A 22,685-nucleotide genomic window follows, 5' to 3' on the forward strand; every position below is an offset into this window, starting at 1 on the left:
TACCTTTGCTTTATTGGGAACAGGAACAATGGCCATCTTGAAGCATGTGGGGACAGCAGACTGGGTTAGGGAGAGATTGAATATGTCCGTAAACACATAGGCCAGCTGATCTGTGCATGCGTCGAGGGATGTCATCTTGGCCGGCAGCCTTTGCGAGGGTTAACACGCTTAAATGTCTTTCTTATGGTGGCCATGGACAAGGAGAGCCCACAGTCCTTGGTAGCGGCCCATGTCGGTGGTGCTGTGTTATCTTCAAAGTGGGCGAAGCCTATAGGAAGGGAGGAGCAAAATGGAGTTGTGTTCAGATTTGCTGAGACGAGGGCAAGGGAGGGCCTTCTAGGCATCCCAGAAGTTGGAGTAGTAGTGGTTGAGTGTTTTAGCAGCATGAGTACTACAGTCAATGTGTTGATAGAACTTCGGCAGCCTTTTTATCAAAATTTGTTTTGTTAAAATCCCCAGCTACAATGAACCCGGCCTCAAGGATATGTGGTTTCCAGTGGTATCAGCTTGAGGGGGATATACACCTCTGTGACAATAACTGAAGAGAATTCTCATGGAAGATATAAGGTCAGCATTTGATTGTGAGGTATTCTAGGTCGGGTGAACAAAAGACTTGAGTTCTTGTATGTTTTCACAATCACACCATGAGTCGTTAATCATGAAACATACACCTCTTCTTCCCGGAGAGATATTTATTCCTGTCTGCATCATGAACTGAGAACCCAACTGGCTGGACGGACTCAGACAGTATATACCAAGGGAGCCATGTTTCTGTGAAACAGAGTATGTTATAATCCCTGATGTCTCTCTGGAAAGAAATCCTCACCCTAAGCTAGTCAACTTTATTATCCAGAGACTGAACATCAGCAAGTAATATACTCGGAAGCGGTGGGTGGTGTGCGCGCCTCCTAAGTCAGACTAGAAGACTCCTCCGAGTACCTCTCCTCCACCGGCGGTGTTTTGGGCCAGCCTCTGGAATCAGTTCAATTGCCCTGGGGGGTGCGAACAAAGGATTTGATTCGGGAAAGTCGTATTCCTGGTCATAATGCTGGTAGTGCTGGAACATTCAGATAGACATATGCTATATAGAACAAACATTCCTCTATGACATGTTGAATAAGGAATAACGTCAGTTCTATTCATGGAATTTCTATCAAATCAAATGTTATTTGTCACATGCTTCGTAAACTACAGGTGTAGACTAACAGTGTAAATGCTTACTTACGGGCCCTTCCCAACAATGCAGAGAGAAAAATAATAGAACAAATTATGATAATACGAGGAATTATATCTGCAACGTTCGAGAACGTTTTGCAATTGATCGTGGCCCTGGTAACATTACCAGTAGCCTATATGCAAACATTTGGGGACACAGAAAGAAAGGAAAAGGGACACCAAACAATTTATTGACTCAATTCCTCTTGCCTGTACTAGGGCTGTTGCGAAGACCACTGCCACACCAGAAGTCATGAGCTCTGACCGCAGTAAAATTCCATGTGACCGTTGAGTCACGGTAATCTCCTCTTACGCACTCTGGTCTTGCATTGGTAGTACCTGTCACTAATGGTCTGGTACTCTGGGCTCTATTGTACCTCTATCCACTCTGACATCAATGCAAATGCAATCTAAAATCACATCAAACACTTAGTTTTTAATTTACTGTTTTATATTAACGTTTATAGATACTGGCACTTTTTGTACATCGAGTCGATGTCCTTTTGAGAAAGTATACGTTTTAATCAGAAGATCAGGCTAGAAGACCAGATTGGCACTAAATAACTTTGTATATTTCAACTGGCACAGTCCCTCCAAAAGGGGGTTAAGGTCAGGGGTAAATGCCAAATAGATGGTGGAAATCTCATAATTACTCTATGCCCGTTACTGTCCAGAGATGTTTATCAGTGCCCCAGCCCGTGTTCTAGCGATAAATCCATTGGAGCAGCAGCATGATATAATAGAGAGGGTTAGAAGGGAAGGAGCAATGACCCTCTTTCAGGTATGCATAACGAATAGAGATCTTTCAGACCTTGATCATGACAACCAACCTAATCCTCCTGCTTCCATCTTCTGTCCGAGTGCAGTGGGGAGACCAGGAGAGGATCGCGAAGGAGGCCCCAGTCGAGACAGTCTGTTGTGCCAAATGAACATGGAAAGGCCCGGGGATAGGGACAGGGGATTGGAAAGGCAAAACCCTAGTCTGATGCCAGCACGAACCCTGGGTGGAGCTTCACGGCTGGGATTGGACTGCATGGACTCAACACTCATCTCAAGTGAACAATTTCAGCTGACGGTTCCAACAGATGAGGAGAGGACGAGAGGACTACACATCCTTCATCTCAACGTTAGAAGTCTTCTTCCCAAGATTGAGGAAATTCGCCTACTCATCAGTAACTGTAAGGTGGGAGTGCTTTGCTTTACCGAAAGAAGGTTAGATGGTTCGATAAATAATGCTGAGATTGAAGTTGAAAATTGTGTAGTAATTAAGAAGAGACTGCAATCGCAAAGGCGGGGGAGTTTGTATTTATGTAAGATCAGATATTGGGTTCAACTTTAGATCGGATTTAAGCCATGATGAGTTTGAAGCTGTGTGGTTCGACATTTTATCACCAAAATGCAAACCCATTATAGACGGAAGCTGTTATACAGACCAATACAAGTTTTATGAATTGTTGGAGAAGACTTTCTTCAACTGTACAGATTTAGGTAAATCAGAGGTTGTTGTTACTGGTGATTTTAATACAAATATGCTCTAACAGGGCCATACTACTTTTAAAGCTCTTCAGAATTTTTGTAATCTGTTTTTCCTCATACCAGCTGATTTCTGAGCCTACCAGGGTCTGTCCTTCTACCCAAACCATCATGGACATTGTGTTGTCTGAAATATATCAAACAGTGGGGTTTACACTATGGGCTCAGTGATCATTACCTCATTTAGGTCTATAAAGAATAATAGAGCAGATATTTTTGTTCATTGTTTGATCAAATTGGACTGGTCTGCTGTATTGAAATGCAATGAGGTGGAAAATGCCTGGGGCAATTTTAAATCATTGTTTTTAGATGCTGTAGATAAGCAAGTTCCAGATTTGTTGTTGTTGAATTAAGCAAAGCACAGAACCATGGATTAACTATAACATTATAAAGGTAATTAAGTGTAGAAATGAACACTTTCTGGAGTTTAGGAAATCCAAGGCAGGTTATATATTTATAGACTATAAGAAATTAAGAAATGAGGTCAACATGATACAGAAGGCCAAGAAAGATTATTTTAATGATAAATGGTTGAAAATAGGAACAATCTGAGTAAATTATGGAACTGTCTGAAGCTGTTAGGATACAGTAACAGATTATAGACCAGAGCTCAAAGTCTTAGATTGGACAAGATTACATCAGACAAGATCATAGTTGTAGACAGTCTGAATAGCTATTTTACAACTATAGCTAATACATTAGTTAGCAAGTTACCTTGTCAGTCAGGTTGCTATGGGGGAGAGTCATGTCCAGCAGTTTTTCTCACAGCAGGGGATTCAAGTAGATGTTTTTCGTTTGAAAAGGTGTCTGAGTCATCTGTGCTAAAGAAGCTGAAAGAACTTGACCATTCCAAAGCAATTGGTCTTAACAACATTCCTGACAGATTTATAAGGGATTCTGCGCAATTTATCACCCCCTGTGTAACTCACATTATAAACATGTCTATTGAACTGGGGTGTTTTCTCAGTGAACGAAAACGTTCAAGGGTCATTCCTTTATATAAAAATGGGAATAAGTTAGATCATGGAAACTATCGGCCTGTCTCAATCCTGTGTGTTTTATTGAAAGTCACGGAAAAGATTATGTCCGAACAGATTGACAGTTATATTTCCTAACATGAGCGCCAATCTGTCTTTAGGAAATCCCATTCCACCGACTCTTGCCTACAATATCTAACTGACCACATAAGGAAGGAAGTAGACGTAGGGAAATTTTGTTAGATCTCCAAAAGGCGTGGATCATGAGATTCTGTTAAACAAACTAAGAGCCATGGGCAACGTAGCAGTAAAATGGGTTAGCAGTTAATTGCAAGGAAGACCACAGATGGTAGATGTGGATGGGACCCTATCTAAACCCAAAATATTGAACTGCGGGGTACCCCAAGGGACTGTGCTGGGTCCACTTTTCTTTCTATTGTATATACATTATCTGAAATATGCCTGTACATGTGAACTTTTACTCTATACAGATTATTATGCACTTTTGGTTTCCCACAAAGACAAAAATGTAGTTGAGAAAGCCCTCTGTGCTGAACTTCTGAATGTGAGTAAATGGCCATATGACAAGTTGTCTCTTCACCTTGAAAAACAGAGTCCGTCTTGATCGGGTCCAAAGTGAAACTGAGGGATCGGTGTCCCTATACTGGGACGGTTGTTGCAAACATGCGCTAATGTGACTAGAATTACATTCTACGTAACATCCAACTTTCCAGGACATAGATATGTCTTATAAACTCAGCAAAAAAAGAAACAGCCCTTTTTCAGGACCCTGTCTTTCAAAGATAATTCGTAAAAAATCAAATAACTTCACAGATCTTCATTGTAAAGGCTTTAAACACTATTTCCCATGCTTGTTCAATGAACCATAAACAATTAATGAACATGCACCTGTGGAACGGTCGCTAAGACACGAACAGCTTACAGACGGTAGGAAATTAAGGTCACAGTCAGGAAAATGTAGGACACTAAAGAGGGCTTTCTACGGACTCTGAAAAACACCAAAAGAAAGATGCCCAGGGTCCCTGCTCATCTGTGTGAATGTGCCTTAGGCATGATGCAAGGAGGCATGAGGACTGCAGATGTGGCCAGGGCAATAAATTGCAATGTCCATACTGTGAGATGCCTAAGACAACCCTACAGGACGGACAGCTGATTGTCCTCGTAGTGACAGACCACACGTAACAACACCTGCCCAGGATCGGTACATCCGAACATCACACCTGCGGGACAGGTACAGGATGGCAACAACAACTGCCCAAGTTACACCAGGAATGCACAATCCCTCCATCAGTGCTCAGACTGTCCACAATAGGTTGAGAGAGGCTTGACTGAGGGCTTGTAGGCCTGTTGTAAGGCAGGTCCTCACCAGATATCACCGGCAACAACGTCACCTATGGCACAAACCCACCGTCGCTAGACCAGACAGGACTGGAAAAAAGTGCTCTTCACTGACGAGTCACGGTTTTGTCTCACCAGGGGTGATGGTCGGATTCACGTTTATCGTCGAAGGAATGAGAGTTACACCGAGGCCTGTACTCTGGAGTGGGATCGATTTGGAGGTGGAGGGTCCTTCATGGTATTGGGCGGTGTGTCACAGCATCATCGGTCTGAGCTTGTTGTCATTGCAGGCAATCTCAATGCTGTGCGTTACTAGGAAGACATCCTCCTCCCTCATGTGGTACCCTTCCTGCAGGCTCATCCTGACATGACCCTCCAGTGTGACAATGCCACCAGCCAAACTGCTCGTTCTGTGCGTGATTTCCTGCAAAACAGGAATGTCAGTGTTTTGACATGGCCAGCGAAGAGCCCGGATCTCAATCCCTGCTGGATTGGATGGTGAGGACTAGGGCCATTCCCCCCAGAAATGTCTGGGAACTTGCTGGTGCCTTGATGGAAGAGTAACATCTCACAGCAAGAACCCATTTTCTCAGTCCTTGCTGATGAAAAACAACCCCAAAGGATGATGCTGCCACCACTATGCTTCACTGTGGAGATGGTGTTCTCAGGGTGATGAGAGGTGCTGGATTTACGCCAGACATAACATTTTTCTTGATGGACAAAAAGCTCAATTTTAGTCTGATCTGACCAGAGTACCTGCTTCCATATGTTTTGGGAGTCTCCCAAATGCCTTTTGGCAAACACAAAGTGTTTGCTTATACTTTTCTTTAAGCAATGGCTTTTTTTCTGGCCACTCCTCTGTAAAGACCAGCTCTGTGGAGTGCACAGTTTAAAGTGGTCCTATGGACAGATACTCCAATCTCCGCTCTGGAGCTTTGCAACTCCATCAGGGTTATCTTTGGTCTCTTTGTTGCCTCAGATTAATACCCTCCTTGCCTGGTCTGTGAGTTTTGGTGTGCGGCCCTCTGTTCGCAGGTTTGTTGTGGTGCTATATTCTTTCCATTTTGGAATAATAGATTTAATGGTGCTCCGTGGGAAGTTCAAAGTTTCAGATATTTTTTTTAGAACCCAATCCTAATCTCTACTTCTCCACAACTTTGTCCCTGACGTGTTTGGAGAGCTCCTTGGTCTTCATGGTGCCGATTGCTTGGTGGTTCCCTTTGCTTTGTGGTGTTGCAGACTCTGGGGCCATTCAGAACAGGTGTATATATACTGAGATCATGTGACAGATCATGTGACACTTACAGTTGAAGTCGGAAGTTTGCATACACCTTGGCCAAATACATTTAAACTCAGTTTTCACAATTCCTGACATTTAATCCTAGTAAAAATGCCCTGTCTTAGGTCAGTTAGGACCACCACTTTATTTTAAGAATGTGAAATGTCAGAATAATAGGAGAGAGAATGATTTATTTCAGCTTTTATTTATTTCATCACATTCCCAGTGGGTCAGAAGTTTACATACACTCACTTAGTATTTGGTAATATTGCCCATAAATTGTTTAACTTGGGTCAAACATTTCAGGTAGACTTCCACAAGCTTCCCACAATAACTTGGGTGAATTTTGGCACATTCCTGCTGACAGACCTGGTGTAAATGAGTCAGGTTTGTAGGCCTCCTTGCTCGCACATGCTTTTTCAGTTCTGCCCACAAATATTCTATGGGATTGAGGTCAGGGCTTTGTGATGGCCACTCCAATACCTTGACTTTCTTGTCCTTAAGCCATTTTCCCTCAGCTTTGGAAGTATGCTTGGAGTCATTGTCCATTTGGAAGACCCATTTGCGACCAAGCTTTAACTTCCTGACTGATGTCTTGAGATGTTGCTTCAATATATCCACATAATAAAGTCCCTCCTGCAGGAAAGCACCCCAAAAAACATGATGCTGCCATCCCCGTGCTTCACGGTCAGGATGGTGTTCTTCAGCTTGCAAGCCTCCCCCTTTTTCCTCCAAACATAACAATGGTCATTATGGCAAAACAGTTATATATTTGTTTCATCATATCAGAGGACATTTCTCCAAAAGTACGATATTTGTCCCCATGTGCAGTTGCAAACCGTAGTCTGTTTTTTTAATGGCCGTTTTGAACAGTGGCTTCTTCCTTGCTGAGTGGCCTTTCAGGTTATGTCGATATAGGACTAGTTTTACTGTGAATATAGATACTTTTGTTCCTGTTTCCTCCAGCATTTTCACAAGGTCCTTTGCTGTTGTTCTGGGATTGATGTGCACTTTTCGCACCAAAGCATGTTCATCTCTAGGAGACAGAACGCGTCTCCTTACTGAGCGGTATGACTGCTGCGTGGTCCCATGGTGTTTATACTTGGGTACTATTGTTTGTACAGATTAACGTGGTACCTTCAGGCGTTCAGAAGTTGCTCCCAAGGATGAACCAGACTTGTGGAGGACTACAATTATTTTCTGAGGTCTTGGCTGATTTTTTTTTTTTCCATAATGTCAAGCAAAGAGGCACTGAGTTTGAAGGTAGGCCTTGAAATACATCTTCAGGTCCACCTTCAATTGATTTTCTGGAATTTTCCAAGCTGTTTAAAGACAGTCAACTTAGTGTATGTAAACTTCTGACCCACTGGAATTGTGATACAGTGAATTATAAGTGAAATAATCTGTCTGTAAACAATTGTTGGAAAAATGACTTTTGTCATGCACAAAGTAGATGTCCTAACCCACTTTCCAAAACTATGGTTTATTAACAAGAAACGTGTGTAGTGGTTGAAATCAAGTGTATGTAAACTTCCGACTTCAACTGTATATTGCAAGCAGGTGGACTTTATTTAACTAATTATGTGACTTCTGAAGGTAATTGGTTGCACCAGATCTTATTTAGTGGCTTCATAGCAAAGGGGGTGAATACATATGCACTCACCACTTTTACATTTATTATTATTTTTTCAATTTATTTAAACAAGTTATTTCTTTCATTTTACTTCACCAATTTGGACTATTTTGTCTATGTCCATTACATGAAGTACAAATAAAAATACATTTAAATTACAGGTTGTAATGCAACAAAATAGGAAAAAAGCCAAAGGGGATGAATACTTTTGCAAGGCACTGTATGTATTTAAAAGAAATGGTCTAATATATTCAATCAATCAAAAGAGTATGTGCTTTTAAAACCCACCTCACTGTGATTGATCAATTTGAAGAAAGAAGAGGTTGAAAGTGAGTTAAAAAAATATGGTCCTTGTCTCAAAGCCTAGCACAACGAAATGGATGGCACTTTTTCTAAGGTGGTGATTAACTCAAAAAAAGGTAATAATTTAGGCTTCACTGTCCCGCAAAATCATCCTGTTGTCCTGCATTTGGGTATTTTAAATGTGGCCACCCAAACCGCATGAGTTTGCAGACAACACAACAGTGGTAGGCTTGATCACCAAAAATGACGAGACGGCCTACAGGGAGGAGGGCCCTCAGAGTGTGGTGTCAGGAAAATAACCTCACACTCAACGTCAACAAAACAGCAGAGGGAGCACCCCCTATCCAGCTCTTTGGTCTTGGCCATAGTGGAGTTTGGAGTGTGACTGTTTGAGGTTGTAGACAGATGTCTTTTATACTGATAACAAGTTCAAACAGGTGCCATTAATACAGGTAACGAGTGGAGGACAGAGGAGCCTCTTAAAGAAGAAGTTACAGGTCTGTGAGAGCCAGAAATCTTGCTTGTTTGTAGGTGACCAAATAGTTATTTTCCACCATAATTTGCAAATAAACTAATTAAAAATCCTACAATGTGATTTTCTGGATTTTATTTTCTCATTTTGTCTGTACCTATGATGAAAATTACAGGCCTCTCATCTTTTTAAGTGGGAGAACTTGCACAATTGGTGGCTGACTAAATACTTTTTTGCCCCACTGTATATGACTGTGTAAATAACTTTATCTATTCTAGTGATTCAGTGATTCAGACTTGAGCACTTGGACCAGGACTCAAGCACTGGGACTCAAATTTCAGCCATAGGGACTTCTGACTCGACTCGTGACTCGACCATTGGTGACTCGTACTCGAGCACAGGGGACTTGGGACTCAAGGTTAAGTGACTCGACTACATCATTGGGCGAAACAATCATTAGCTCCGGTTAAAGTCCTTAGCCCTCCTTATACTTTTGGAATCCCTGGAACGTTGATAACAATGGCAATGACGCGACCGAGATGCAACACATACTACACTCCTCTCTCTCCCTCTGTCTTCCTCTCTTTTAATTTAATTCTATTTAAGCAGCTTTATTGGCATGGGAAAAAAACATGTTTACATTGCCAAAGCAAGTGAAATAGATAATAAATAAAAGGGAAATAAACAATAAAACAACAGGTCACAAATCTTGCTCCTGTGATTGCAACACTGGTATTTCACCCAATAAATATGGGTGAAATATAGATATCAAAATTGGATTTGTTTTCAAATTCTTTGTGGGTCTGTGTTATCTGAAGGAAATATGTATCTCTAATATAGTCATACATTTGGCAGGAGGTTAGGAAGTGCAGCTCAGTTTCCACCACATGTTGGGACAAGTGTGCAAATACAGTGCCTTGCAAAAGTATTCATCCCCCTTGGCGTTTTTCCTATTTTGTTGCATTACAACCTGTAATTTAAATAGATTTTTATTTGGATTTCATGTAATGGACATATACAAAATAGTCCATATTGGGTAAGTGGAATGAAAAAAATTACTTGTTTCTGAAAAGTGGAGGTTGCATATGTATTCACCCCCTTTGCTATGAAGCCCCTAAATAAGATCTGGTGCAACCAATTACCTTCAGAAGATACATCATTTGTTAAATAAAGTCCACCTGTGTGCAATATAAGTGTCACATGATCTGTCACATGATCTCAGTATATATACACCTGTTCTGAAAGGCCCCAGAGTCCGCAAGAGCACGAAGCAAGGGGCACCAGCGAGCAAGCGGCACCATGAAGACCAAGGAGCTCTCCAAACTGGTCAGGGACAGAGTTGTGGAGAGGTAAAGATCAGGGTTGGGTTCTAAAAAATATCCCGAAACTTTGAACATCCCACGGAGCACGATTAAATCCATTATTAAAAAATGGAAAGAATATGCCACCACAACAAACCTGCCAAGAGAGGGCCGCCCACCAAAACTCATGGACCAGGCAAGGAGGACATTAATAAAGTTTTTGTCTTATTTCTTGTTTCACAATAAAAAATATTATGCATCTTCAAAGTGGTAGGCATGTTGTGTAAATCATATTCCAGGTTGTAAGGAAACAAAATAGGAAAAATGCCAACGGGGGGTGAATACTTTCGCAAGCCACTGTATCCTGTCTTCTCTTGAGAGCCAGGTGTGACTTCGGGTGCCCTTCTCAATAGCAAGGCTATGCTCCCTCAGTCTGCCCATAGTCAAAGATTTCCTTAATTTTGGGTCAGTTACAGTAGTCATGTATTCTGCACTCTATTTAGGGCTAAATAGAATTCTAGTTTGCTCAGTTTTTTTGTAAATTCTTTTTCCAATTTGTCAATTAATTGTCTTTTTGTTTTCTCATGATTTGGTTGGGCCTAATTGTGTTGCTGCCCTGGAGCTCTGTGCGGTCTGTTTGTGAACAGAGCCCCAGGACGAGCTTGTTTAGGGGGCTCTACTCCAGATTCTCTGTAGGTGATGGCTTTGTTATGGAAGGTTTGGGAATCACTTCCTTTTAGGTGGTTGTAGAATTTAACGTCTCTTTTCTGGATTTAGTTAAATAGCGGGTAGTGGCCTAATTCTGCTCTGCATGCATTATTTGGTGTTTTATGTTGTACACTGGGGATATGTTTGCATAATTCTGCATACAGAGTCTCAATGTGGTGTTTGTCCCATTTTGTGAATTCTTGGTTGGTAAGCGGACCCCAGACCTCACAACCATAAAGGGCAATGGGTTCTATAACTGATTCAAGTATTGTTAGCCAGATCCAAATTAGTGTCAACTTTTCTGTTCGTTTTGATGATGTAGAAGGCCCTTCTTCCTTCTTGCCGTGTCTCTCAGATTGTTCACAGCTTTGTGGGAGTTACCTGTGGTGCTGATGTTTAGGCCAAGGTAGGTATACTTTTTTGTTTACTCTTGGAACACCATTATTTTTGTCTTACTGAGATTTACTGGAATCGGGCCAGGTCTGACAGAATCTGTGCAGAAGATCTAGGTGCTGCTGTAGGCCCTCCCTGGTTGTAGACAGAAGCACCAGATCATCAGCAAACAGTAGACATTTCAGATTCTGGTAGGGTGAGGCCGGATGCTGCAGACTGTTCTAGTGCGCTCGCCAATTCATTGATATATATGTTGAAGGGAGTGGGTACACAAAGATTTTTTGTTTGTTTGTGTACATGGAATTTATAATGTCTTATGTTTCTCCCCCAATACCACTTTCCATTCATTTAAATAGCAGACCCTCATGACAAATTGAGTTGAAAGCTTTTTTGAAATCAACAAAGCATGAGAAGACTTTACCTTTGTTTTGGTTTGTTAGTTTATCAATTAGGGTGTGCATGGGTGAATTTGGTTAAAAGCCAATTTGACATTTGCTCAGTACATTGTTTTCACTGAGGAAATGTACGAGTCTGCTGTTAATGATAACGCAGAGAATTTTCCCAAGGTTGCTATCCCACGGTAGTTATTGGGGTCAAATTTGTCTCCACTTTTATGGATTGGGGTGATCTGTCCTTGGTTCCAAATATTTGGGAAGATGCCAGTGCTAAGGATGATGTTAAAGAGTTTAAGTATAGCCAATTGGAATTTGGGGCCTGTATATTTTATCCTTTCATTTAGGATACCATTAACACCACAGGCCTTTTTGGGTTGGAGGGTCTATATTTTGTCCTGTAGTTAATTCAATGTAATTGGAGAATCCAGTGGGTAGTCATTAATAGCTGATTATAAGATTTGTATTTGATCTCTACCTCTCTCTTTCTCTCTGGTTCTGTCTGTGTGTGTGTGTGTGTGTCTCGCTCTGCTTGTGAGTGTATGTTTGCTTTGTATCTAATGTTAATTATGCAGAAAAATATGTTGGCAGGACAAGGTAAGTATGTTTGTGAACATGGAAGTCAGTGATTTATGTTTACTATATGTTAGAGGCAATATAAATGTGATGTGGCTAAAATGTGACTAAAATGAAAGGGCATTTATGTGACTAAAATGAAAGGGCATTTATGTGACTAAAATGAAAGGGCATTTATGTGACTAAAATGAAAGGGCATTTATGTGACTAAAATGAAAGGGCATTTATGTGACTAAAATGAAAGGGCATTTATGTGACTAAAATGAAAGGGCATTTATTTGACTAAAATGAAAGGGCATTTATTTGACTAAAATGAAAGGGCATTTATGTGACTAAAATGTGACTAAAATGAAAGGGCATTTATGTGACTAAAATGAAAGGGCATTTATTTGACTTAAAATGCCCACTGTTTGTCATTTTGTCAATAACTAGACTAAATCATTATTCAATTGACAAAAATGTGACTAATACTTAATTATATTTTAGTCAAATTTACTCAGACTAGACAATCTAAAAAAAATAGTCAAAATGAACACTGGTGTGTATAGGTGAGTGGCACATGGATGCTGTGGGCTTTGTAACATCATACAACAGAATCTGTATGATTTTCAAGCTGATTCTAAATTCGGGTAAAACAAAATGCCAGGCATGTTACAAATCATGTAATTGCTCCATTGGCTGGACATACTATAGAGCAAGTTAAAGTGTACACATATTTGGGTGTGTGGGTTGATGATAAGCTGAGCTTCACTGTGCATGTAGAGAACTTGATAAGGAAGCTCAAGCTGAAAATGTTTTTGTTTTGAGGCCAGGAAGGAGCTGGTACGATGTACATTACTGTTGGTTTTAGATTTTAGTGATGTTATATATATGCAGGCCTACCCTGAGAGCACTTGATTCAGTGTATCATGCAGCCCTCAGGTTCATTACAAATCAGAAACGTCTAACACATCATTGTGATCTCTACAGCGCTGTTGGCTGGTCGTCATTGACCTTGCGTAGGCTTAAACACTGGTATACACTGATTTATAAGGCCATTTTGGGCAAAATGCCATTTTATCTCTGTTCTTTTTTAGTCAGGTCAGTAAATAAATATCAATTACAGTCCCATTCTGATTTGCTTCTAACAGTACCAAAAATTAGAACAGGTCATGGTAGAAATAGTTTTAGTTACTTAGCACCATGGTCCTGGAATTCTCTCCTGAACATTTTAAAATGTGATGATCTAGTTTCATTGGTGGAGTTTAAACACTTGATTGATGTGTATATATCATAGAAGAGTGTAATTGTTTTTAGGCCAGCTGTTTTTAGTCAAGAGGTTTGTGTTTTTAATGTAATATGTAATTGTTGTACTGTATGTGTGTTTATAGTTTTGTTTAATGTTGTTGTGTATGTAAGTTGTTTTGTCTGAAACGTTGTTCCCCCTGCTGCTATGGGACCAGGTCTCTCTTGGAAAAGAGATATTATCTCAATGAGAACCTGTATAAATAAAGATAAAATAAAAAAATCTGCCTATGAAAGGGCCCTGTAGTTACTGGAGCCATAGTCATCCCACCACTATTCTGTTCTATTCCACAGCCACAGTCTCTCTATTAGACTGACTCATCTGTGACATTATCCCCTCAAATAGCATCTTACACTCAATCAGGAATGTGTTTGTGTGTGTGTGTGTGTGTGTGTTTGTGTGGTTGCACCTGAGAGTGTGGACTCCTCGTTGCAGGTCTTGTCACTGTCTGCGTCCTCCTGTCCATCTGCGTTCTGGTGTGTGTGTTGCAAGCTGAGTTTGTGACACACCTCGAACGCCTGGCCCACCGTCCGCACAATACGCATGGCCTGGGACTGGAGAGAGGAGGAGTTGGGAGAGAGAAAGACCAAGAGAGAGAACATGACAATATAAAAATCCATGTACACAAACAACAAGTGCGCAGTCAAAATTGGCAAAAAACATTGAAATGCATTTCCACGGGTCAGTGGGGTGAGACAGGGATGCAGCTCGATCCCCACTCTCTTGAACATATACATCAATAAATTGGCTAGGGCACTAGAACAGTCTGCAGCACCCGGCCAGAATCTGAAGTCAAATATCTACTGTTTGCTGGTGCTTCTGTCCCCAACCAAGGAGGGCCTACAAGCAGCACCTAGATCTTCTGCTTAGATTCTGTCAGACCTGGGCCCTGACAGTAAATCTCAGTAAGACGAAAATAATATTGTTCCAAAAAAGGTCCAGTTGCCAGGACCACAAATACAAATTCCATCTAGACACAGTTGCCCTTGAGCACACAAAAAACTAAACCTTCCTAGGCCTAAACATCAGCACCACAGATAACTTTCACAATGCTGTGAATGTAAAATGTAAAACAAGAAATAATGCATGCAGAGCAGAATTAGGCAGATACCAGCTAATTATCAAAATCCAGAAAAGAGACGTTATATTCTACTACCGTCTAAAAGGAAGCGATTCCCAAACTTTCCATAACAAAGCCATTACCTACAGCGAGATTAACCTAGAGAAGATTCACTTAAGCAAGCTGGCCCTGGGGCTCTGTTCACAAACACAAACAGACCCACAGAGACCCAGGACAGCAACAGCAACACAATTAGACCCAACCAAATCATGAAAAAACAAAAAGATAATTACTTGACAGATTGGAAAGAATTTACCAAAAAAAGAGCAAACTGGAACGATATTTTGACCTAAACAGACAGTACACAGTGGACGAAAACCTGACCACTGTGACTGACCCAAAATTAAGGAAAGCTTTGACTATTTACAGACTCCGTGAGCATAGCCTTGCCATGGAGTCGGGCCGCCGTAGGCAGACCTGGCTCTCAAGAGAAGACAGGCTATGTGCACACTGCCCCAAATAATGAGCTGAGCAGCCTTTCAGTTTATGTCGATATAGGACTCGTTTTACTGTGGTCATGTCACGTTCATTATAACGAAGAGACCAAGGCGCAGCATGATATGAATACATTCCTCTTTAATGAAAGAACACTGAACAAACTATGAACGTGAAGCTATATATAACGAGTGCTGACATGCAACTAACCATAGACAATACCAAAAACCCCATAGATATACAAAAAACCCTAGACAAGACAAAAACACACATACCACCCTCGTCACACAGGTCATAGATACTTTTGTACCTAAATCCTCCAGCATCTTCACAAGATCCTTTGCTGTTGTTCTGGGATTGATTTGTACTTTTCGCACCAAAGCATGTTCATCTCTAGGAGATAGAATGCGTCTCCTTCCTGAGAGGTATGACTACTGTGTGGTCCCATGGTGTTTATACTTGCGTACTATTTTTTGTACAGATGAATGTGGTACCTTCAGGCGTTTGGAAATTGCTTCCAAGGATGAATCAGACTTGTGGAGGTCTACAATTTTTTTTCTGAGGTCTTGACTAATTTCTTTGGATTTTCCCATGATGTCAAGCAAATAGGCACTGAGTTTGAAGGTAGGCCTTGAAATACATCCACAGGTACACCTCCAATTGACTCAAATGATGTCAATTAGCCTATCAGAAACTCTAAAGCCATGACATCATTTTCTGGAATGTTCCAAGCTGTTTAAAGGCACAGTCAACTTAGTGTATGTAAAATTCTGACCCACTGGAATTGTGATACAGTGAATTATAAGTGAAATAATCTCTCTGTAAACAATTGTTGGAAAATGGACTTGTGTCATGCACAGAGTAGATGTCCTAACCGACGGAGTACCAGGACATGTACTCAAATCATGCGCAGAGCAACTTGCAAGTGTCTTCACTGACATTTTCAACCTCTCTGACAGAGTTTGCAATACCTACATGTTTCAAGCAGACCACCATATTCCCTGTTCCCAAGGAAGTGAAGGTACCCTTCCTATATGATTACCACTGTGTAGCATTCACTTTGGTAGCCTTGAAGTGCTTTGAAAGGCTTGTCATTGCACACATCAACGGCATCATTCTGGATACCCTAGACCCACTCCAATTCTCATACCGCCCCAATAGATCCACAGATGACGCAATCTCAATCGCACTTCACACTGAACTGTCCCATCTGGACAATTCTCATTCCCATTCTGGAAAATTCCCATTCCCATACTCACCTATGTGAGAATTCTGTTCATTGGCTACAGCTCAGCGTTCAACACCAAAGTGCCCACAAAGCATCACAAAGCTAAGGACTCTGGGACTAAACATCTCCCTCTGCAACTGGATCCTGGACTTCCTGACGGGCCCCCCCCAGGTGGTAAGGATAGGCAACAACATGTCTGTCATGCTGAACACTGGGACCCCTCAGTGGTGCGTGCTTAGTCCCCTCCTGTACTCCCTGTTCACCCGCGACTGCATGGCCAAACACGACTGCAACATTAAGTTTGCTAACAACACAACAGTGGTAGGCCTGATGACCGACAACGACGAGACAGCCTATGTGGAGGAGGTCAGAAACCTGGCACTATGGTGCCAGGAAAACAACCTGTCCCTCAATGTGAGCAAGACAAAGGAGATGATTGTGGACTACAGGAAAAGGCGTCTGAACAGGCCCCTATTAACATTGGTGGGGCTGTAGTGGAGCGGGTTGAGATTTTCAAGTTCCTTGGTGTCCACATCACCAACAAACTATCATGGTCCAAACACACCAAGACAGCCGCGAAGAGGGCACAACAACACCTTTTCCCCCTCAGGAGACTGAAAAGATTTGAAATGGGATCCTCAAAAAGTTCTACAGCTGCACCATTGAGAACTGCTCGGCATCTGACCGTAAGACGCTACAGAGAGTAGTTTGTACGGCCCAGTACATTACTGGGGCCAAGCTTCCTGCCATCCAGGACTTATATACTAGGCGGTGTCAGAGGAAAGCCCAAAAAACTGTCAAAGACTTTAGTCACCCATGTCATGGACTGTTCTCTCTGGTACCGCACTTGCAAGCAGTACCGGAGTGCCAGGCTCCTTAACGTCCAACAGACACGTGACAAGGTTCATCCGTCTACAAGAGCAACACGTGCAAAACAACTATGCTAAACTTGCCACGGTTTTGAAAATAGAATTCAGTGGTTCTGCGACTCGCAAACATGATAGCTCGTTGGCTAACAATATCAGACAAGCTCGAAATTAACATCCACAAGCCTACTATCACCGGCTTCGTTCAGCTTACTTTGGTATGCTCACTGAAACCGGAATGGAAGATCTATTACCATTTAAACAACTGCTCATATCAAACATGTCTCCCAACTTCATTAACTACTTGGGCCCTACTGCCCACGTTGGGTGGCCAATCTCGACGCTCCGAGAACTTGCAACCACCGCTTTTGAGGCATCAAAAGCAAGCCGGGCTAAGAGCCCGGACACATCGACCTTCGAGCTTAGGTGGGAACCATCACTCGAATTGGAAGGTGCTGCATCGGGGACATGTGGGGTAAAAGATGACGATCAAAGGGGGTGGCTACCACGTAACCACCATCCCGACAACCACCGCCGTAACAATAGCTACAATGAATGTCCCCAATCTAACAGGTCCCGTAGAGATCAACCTAGCCAATATCCCCTGCGCCTAACTCTCACAAAGGGTCAGGACCTAAGGGTAACAAGTGTAACAAGGGCAACAAAGTGCTCAACAATGATCTAAACGCTAACCGAAATTATCTAGAAGCTCTGAATAGAGATGTACTGCATCGTAAGAAATCTGAGAAGGATGACAAGGATAAGTCATCATTGTAGTATCTGGGATCTACATCTGTTTATATTAGTTACTGTGCTGTTACTAAGCAGTAATGCATTACGGCAGTGTTAAGTTACTACACCTAATAGGAAATGCACATGCGCACTGGAATGCCGCGAACTGTAGAGCACGAGTTTTTTTTGACTAAACGACAACTAACTGTACTCCCGTCTCCTGCCTGGTCATTTCTCCACAACACAAATATTACAGTGGCGACGAGGTGATTAAACTACATAAACGGACATTGCTTGAAGGGAAGAATGTTGCGTGAGTAATAAAACTCAAAATAATTATGTAATTTGTCAGTTATTTTTTATTTTCTTTCGCCAGTAGAGTAGGCTAAGCACTGCTAGCACTGCTAGTACAGTATTCAGGAGCTGCCAAGTAAGCAAGACTATTGTTGTCCAGAATAGCGACACTGCCCTCTGGTGGTTAAATAAAAGAAACTATCATTGAACCCATTGAAATTAGGCGATTTCAGTGGAGAAATATTGTCAAGGGAAAAATAAAAAGGAAGAAGGGACGTAACACGGTGTGTACATTAATACAAATGAGTGCAGTGAATGAAGTAATTGCAGAAACTTCTGAAGTGAAGAAGTAGATGAATATTCAGAAAATTAAGGAATATAAGGAAACTGAACAATTAACTGTGAAAATGGCAACCATTGGTCGAGTACCAGAGTTTGAGGCTACAAAAGAGGATTTTGATTCCTATTTGGAGCGTTTTGAGCGTTGGCTGGCTGCAAATGAAATCAAAGATGGAAAGAAAGCAGACGTATTTCTCAGTGTTTTGGGTCCAACTGAGTATGGATTGCTGAAAGGTCTCATTGAACCAATGAAAGCAGTGGAGTTGAACTATGCAGAACTGACTGAAACTCTTTCAAGGTATTTCAAGCCTAAGCCAATTCTCATTGCAGAACGTTTCAGATTTTACCAACGTCACCAGAGTCAAGGGGAAACCGTGGCTGACTACATCCTTGCTTTGAAAAGGCTGGCAAGTACATGTGAGTTTGCACGATTTCTTGATGATGCTCTCCGAGACAAGTTTGTATGTGGTCTCACAGGTGAAGCATATCACAGAAGGCTCCTGTCAGAGAAGGACCTGACCTTTAAGAAAGCCTGTGATATAGCACTTGGACTCGAGCTTGCCCACAGGGATACTATTGAGCTATCGGGACATGCAGAACGTCAGAAAGGTGTTCACAAGGTCAGTGATGCACATGGTGAAAAAGCTCACAAAAGTCACACTTTTTCAGTCCCGTCCTCAAGGTTACACAAGAACAAAGCAGCCCACATCTCAAAGGTCTAAGCCAAGTTGCTACAGATGTGGGGGAGATAATCATCAGCACAGTGAATGTCGATTCCAAAAGGAAAAGTGCCACAATTGTGGAAAGGTTGGACATTTACAGAGAGTGTGTAAAGCCTCGAAACGCACAGCAAGAGCGCACAAAGTGTCAGACGCAGCACAAGAAGAGGAAGGTACAACTGAAACAGTAGTGGAACTGTTCACAGTGTACACAGCTCAACAACTAAAAGATGGAATCTATCTCAACATGGAGTTAGCAGGAAAACCAGTAAAAATGCAGCTGGACACCGGAGCGTCTGTATCCCTGGTTCCACAGAGACTCTACAAAGAAAAACTGAAAGAGTGCCCTCTTCAGCCCACGTCCATCCGCCTTTCTTCATACACTGGTGACACTATTCCTGTGTTAGGGCAGATCCAGGTACCAGTCCGGTATGAGGGGAAGGAGTGGACGCTACCGCTTGTCATTGTTAAAGGAGAAAAATCAGCCTTGCTAGGCAGAAACTGGCTACAAAGATCAAGTTGAACTGGGAAGAAATCTTCAGTCTGAGAAATGACAAACCAGTGAGTCAGGCTACACTCACTAACATGCTGGAGAAGCACAAAGAACTTTTCAAAGATGGCTACGGTGAAATACAAGACTTCACAGCAAAAGTCAGAGTGCAAGAAGGAACCAAGCCTATCTTTCACAAACCACGTCCAGTTCCCTATGCTCTTAAGGAAGCAGTAGAGAAGGAACTGGACCTACAGAAGAATAACATAATAACGAAAGTAGCGAGGAGCGACTGGGCCGCTCCGATTGTTGTAGTCCCAAAGAAAGACAAGACCGTCAGAATGTGCGGTGACTACAAGGTCACAGTAAATCGCTGCATACTACCAGAGGAATATCCACTACCAAACGCTGAAGATCTGTTTGCCACTCTAGCTGGTGGGAAGGTTTTCAGTAAGCTGGACCTGGCATTCGCTTATCAGCAACTGAAGCTGGATCCGGAGTCAGAACAGTATCTGACCATCAATACACACAAGGGGCTATTCAGATTCAATCGCTTGGCCTATGGAATCTCGACAGCTCCAGCGATATTCCAACAAACAATGGATCAGATCTTGGACGGTATAGACCATGTTGTGTGCTTCATGGACGACATCCTCGTGTCAGCACCAACCATTGGAGAGCACCTTGTAGTGCTGGACAAAGTGATGTCAAGACTGGAGAAATACGGAGTGAGAATGAAATGCAGCAAGTGTGAGTTCCTCCAGGACTCAGTGGTGTATCTCGGATACAAGATTGATGCACAAGGCCTGCACACCCAACCAACAGCAAGGTGGAAGCAATCGTAAACGCACCAGCACCCACAAATATCTCAGAGCTGAAGTCATTTTTGGGGCTCCTGAACTATTACGGAAAGTTTGTGGCAAACTTGTCCACATTGTTGCATCCGCTTCACCAACTGCTGCAGGCCGATACAAAGTGGAATTGGTCCCCACAATGCGAAGAAGCATTCAAGACTTGCAAACAGCGTCTGCTAAAGAGCAAGTGGCTTGCCCACTATAACACAGAGATGAAGCTGAGACTCGCGTGTGATGCATCTCCATACGGAGTAGGAGCCGTCATCTCACATGTTCTACCGTCAGGTGAAGAACACCCTTATTGCATTTGCATCACGGACTCTGTCACCAAGTGAGAAAATGATGCTCAAATTGAGAAGAAAGCTCATGACAGACACTCAAAGACTGTCAGAGAATTCAAAGAGGAAGAGAGGGTGATGGTACGTGATTTCAGACACCCCAAGCACCTGTGGAACTCAGGTGTGATCTTGCAACGCAGAGGACCTTTGACTTACCAAGTCCAAATTGGTCATCGCCAGGTCAACGTTCATGTGGATCATCTGCTACGGTCCAACGCCCCAGCAGAGACATGCCGAGAGAACAAGAACAATAACGACCCCCAGGACTATTCTCCTGACTGTGGACGTACGGAAGAGACAGAGCCTGACCTTCCACCCGAACCTGGTCCACCACAGGAAGCCCAGGAGGAGCGGAGATATCCTATTCGACAGCGAAGGGCACCTCAAAAGCTTGACCTGTGAGTTGAGCTGGTTAAGGAGGTAACGGACAGTAAAACAAACACTTTAATATGTCCTAGATAAAAGGAAAGAAAAAGGACATTACCTGGGTTAGTTATTAGGACACAAACTCCATCTTCGGGGCAGAATAATCCCCTGGATTTGTGCTGGGCTCTGAAAAGTCTGCTTCAACCCAGTAGTTGAAAAATGTTTAAGAATGCATTGTTCAGATATTGCATTAGTAGTTACCTAACATATTTACCTTGTTCTCTGGGAGTTAAACACTATGGGGGAGGAGTGTAGTATCTGGGATCTACATCTGTTTATATTAGTTACTGTGCTGTTACTAAGCAGTAATGCATTACGGCAGTGTTACGTTACTACACCTAATAGGAAATGCACATGCGCACTGGAATGCCGCGAACTGTAGAGCACAAGTTTTTGACTAAACGACAACTAACTGTACTCCTGTCTCCTGCCTGGTCATTTCTCCACAACACAAATATTACAATCATGACTAGGCGTAAAATCGTTGGAAACCAAGTCCGCCGAAACCAATGCAATTCCAGAGGATGCAAACATTTCCATTACCCCCGCCCCACTCAAATCCCTGTCCAGGAACCACTCATTCTAGACACAAGCCCACAGGTTTTGTCTACAGACTTGGATACGGATGTGGAGATGCACAAGATAAGCAGCTTTGCAACAGATGATTCCTCTCCCATTCCGATAGAGGACCCACTGGGTCTTGTAGGTGACTTATCTGTCTTGGAAATCGACACAGATTACAAACCGCTCCGTTCTCCCTACCCACTACATTTTGTTGGGGATATGACGAGAAAAACCAACTCGAACAGGCCATACCTGAGAACAGTCCTGGAGGACTGTTTGACCTGTCACGCTCTGATAGATTTGGGTTCGACAATTTCCCTCATATCTGAAACCTTGCTGGATGAACTAAAAAGGGCAGTGGACCCTGCAAAACATTGGTTGAAAACAGAACAATACGATACGAATCTTCGATGTTTCACTCAAGCTACCTAGCTCCTATCCAAACGTCTCCTACGTAAAATCAACTTCGAAAGCATATCACTGATCCACCCCGTGTATGTGACTAGCATCGAAATTGAACAGATGCTGATTGGGATCGATTTAATTGACAGAGCACCCCTGCAACGCAAGGGCGTGTCTCACCCCTGGAGCTTGATCCAGATCGACTGGGTCGGCCCAGTTGCCAGGTCAGCCAGAGGCAACAAGTATCTCCTCACAGTGACTTGCGCATTCAAAAAGTGGGTGGAGTGCCTGCCGGTGACCAATGACACAGCGGAAACCACGGCCGTTCTTTTGCTAAACCACGTTTTCAGTCATTTCTGCCTGCCAGGTGAAACCGTACACAGCGACAGAGGAACCCACATTTCGGCAGCTGCAATGACCAAACTGTTGAGGCTTCTGGGAGTCAAAGCTAA

The 22,685-nt window shown here is 42.5% G+C and overlaps 1 protein-coding gene across 1 annotated transcript in view; it reads right to left on the reverse strand.

The window, feature by feature from the left end:
- LOC115145159 (carboxyl-terminal PDZ ligand of neuronal nitric oxide synthase protein-like) overlaps positions 1–22,685 on the reverse strand; it is a 249,689-nt gene that overhangs the window by 69,041 nt on the left and 157,963 nt on the right. Inside the window, exon 6 of the mRNA XM_029686485.2 lies at positions 13,836–13,980. Within this exon, the coding sequence (XP_029542345.1) occupies positions 13,836–13,980 (145 nt within the window). The remainder of the gene's footprint in view (positions 1–13,835; positions 13,981–22,685) is intronic.

This window comes from Oncorhynchus nerka, linkage group LG17 (assembly GCF_034236695.1).
Source record: "Oncorhynchus nerka isolate Pitt River linkage group LG17, Oner_Uvic_2.0, whole genome shotgun sequence".
Taxonomy (NCBI): domain Eukaryota; kingdom Metazoa; phylum Chordata; class Actinopteri; order Salmoniformes; family Salmonidae; genus Oncorhynchus; species Oncorhynchus nerka.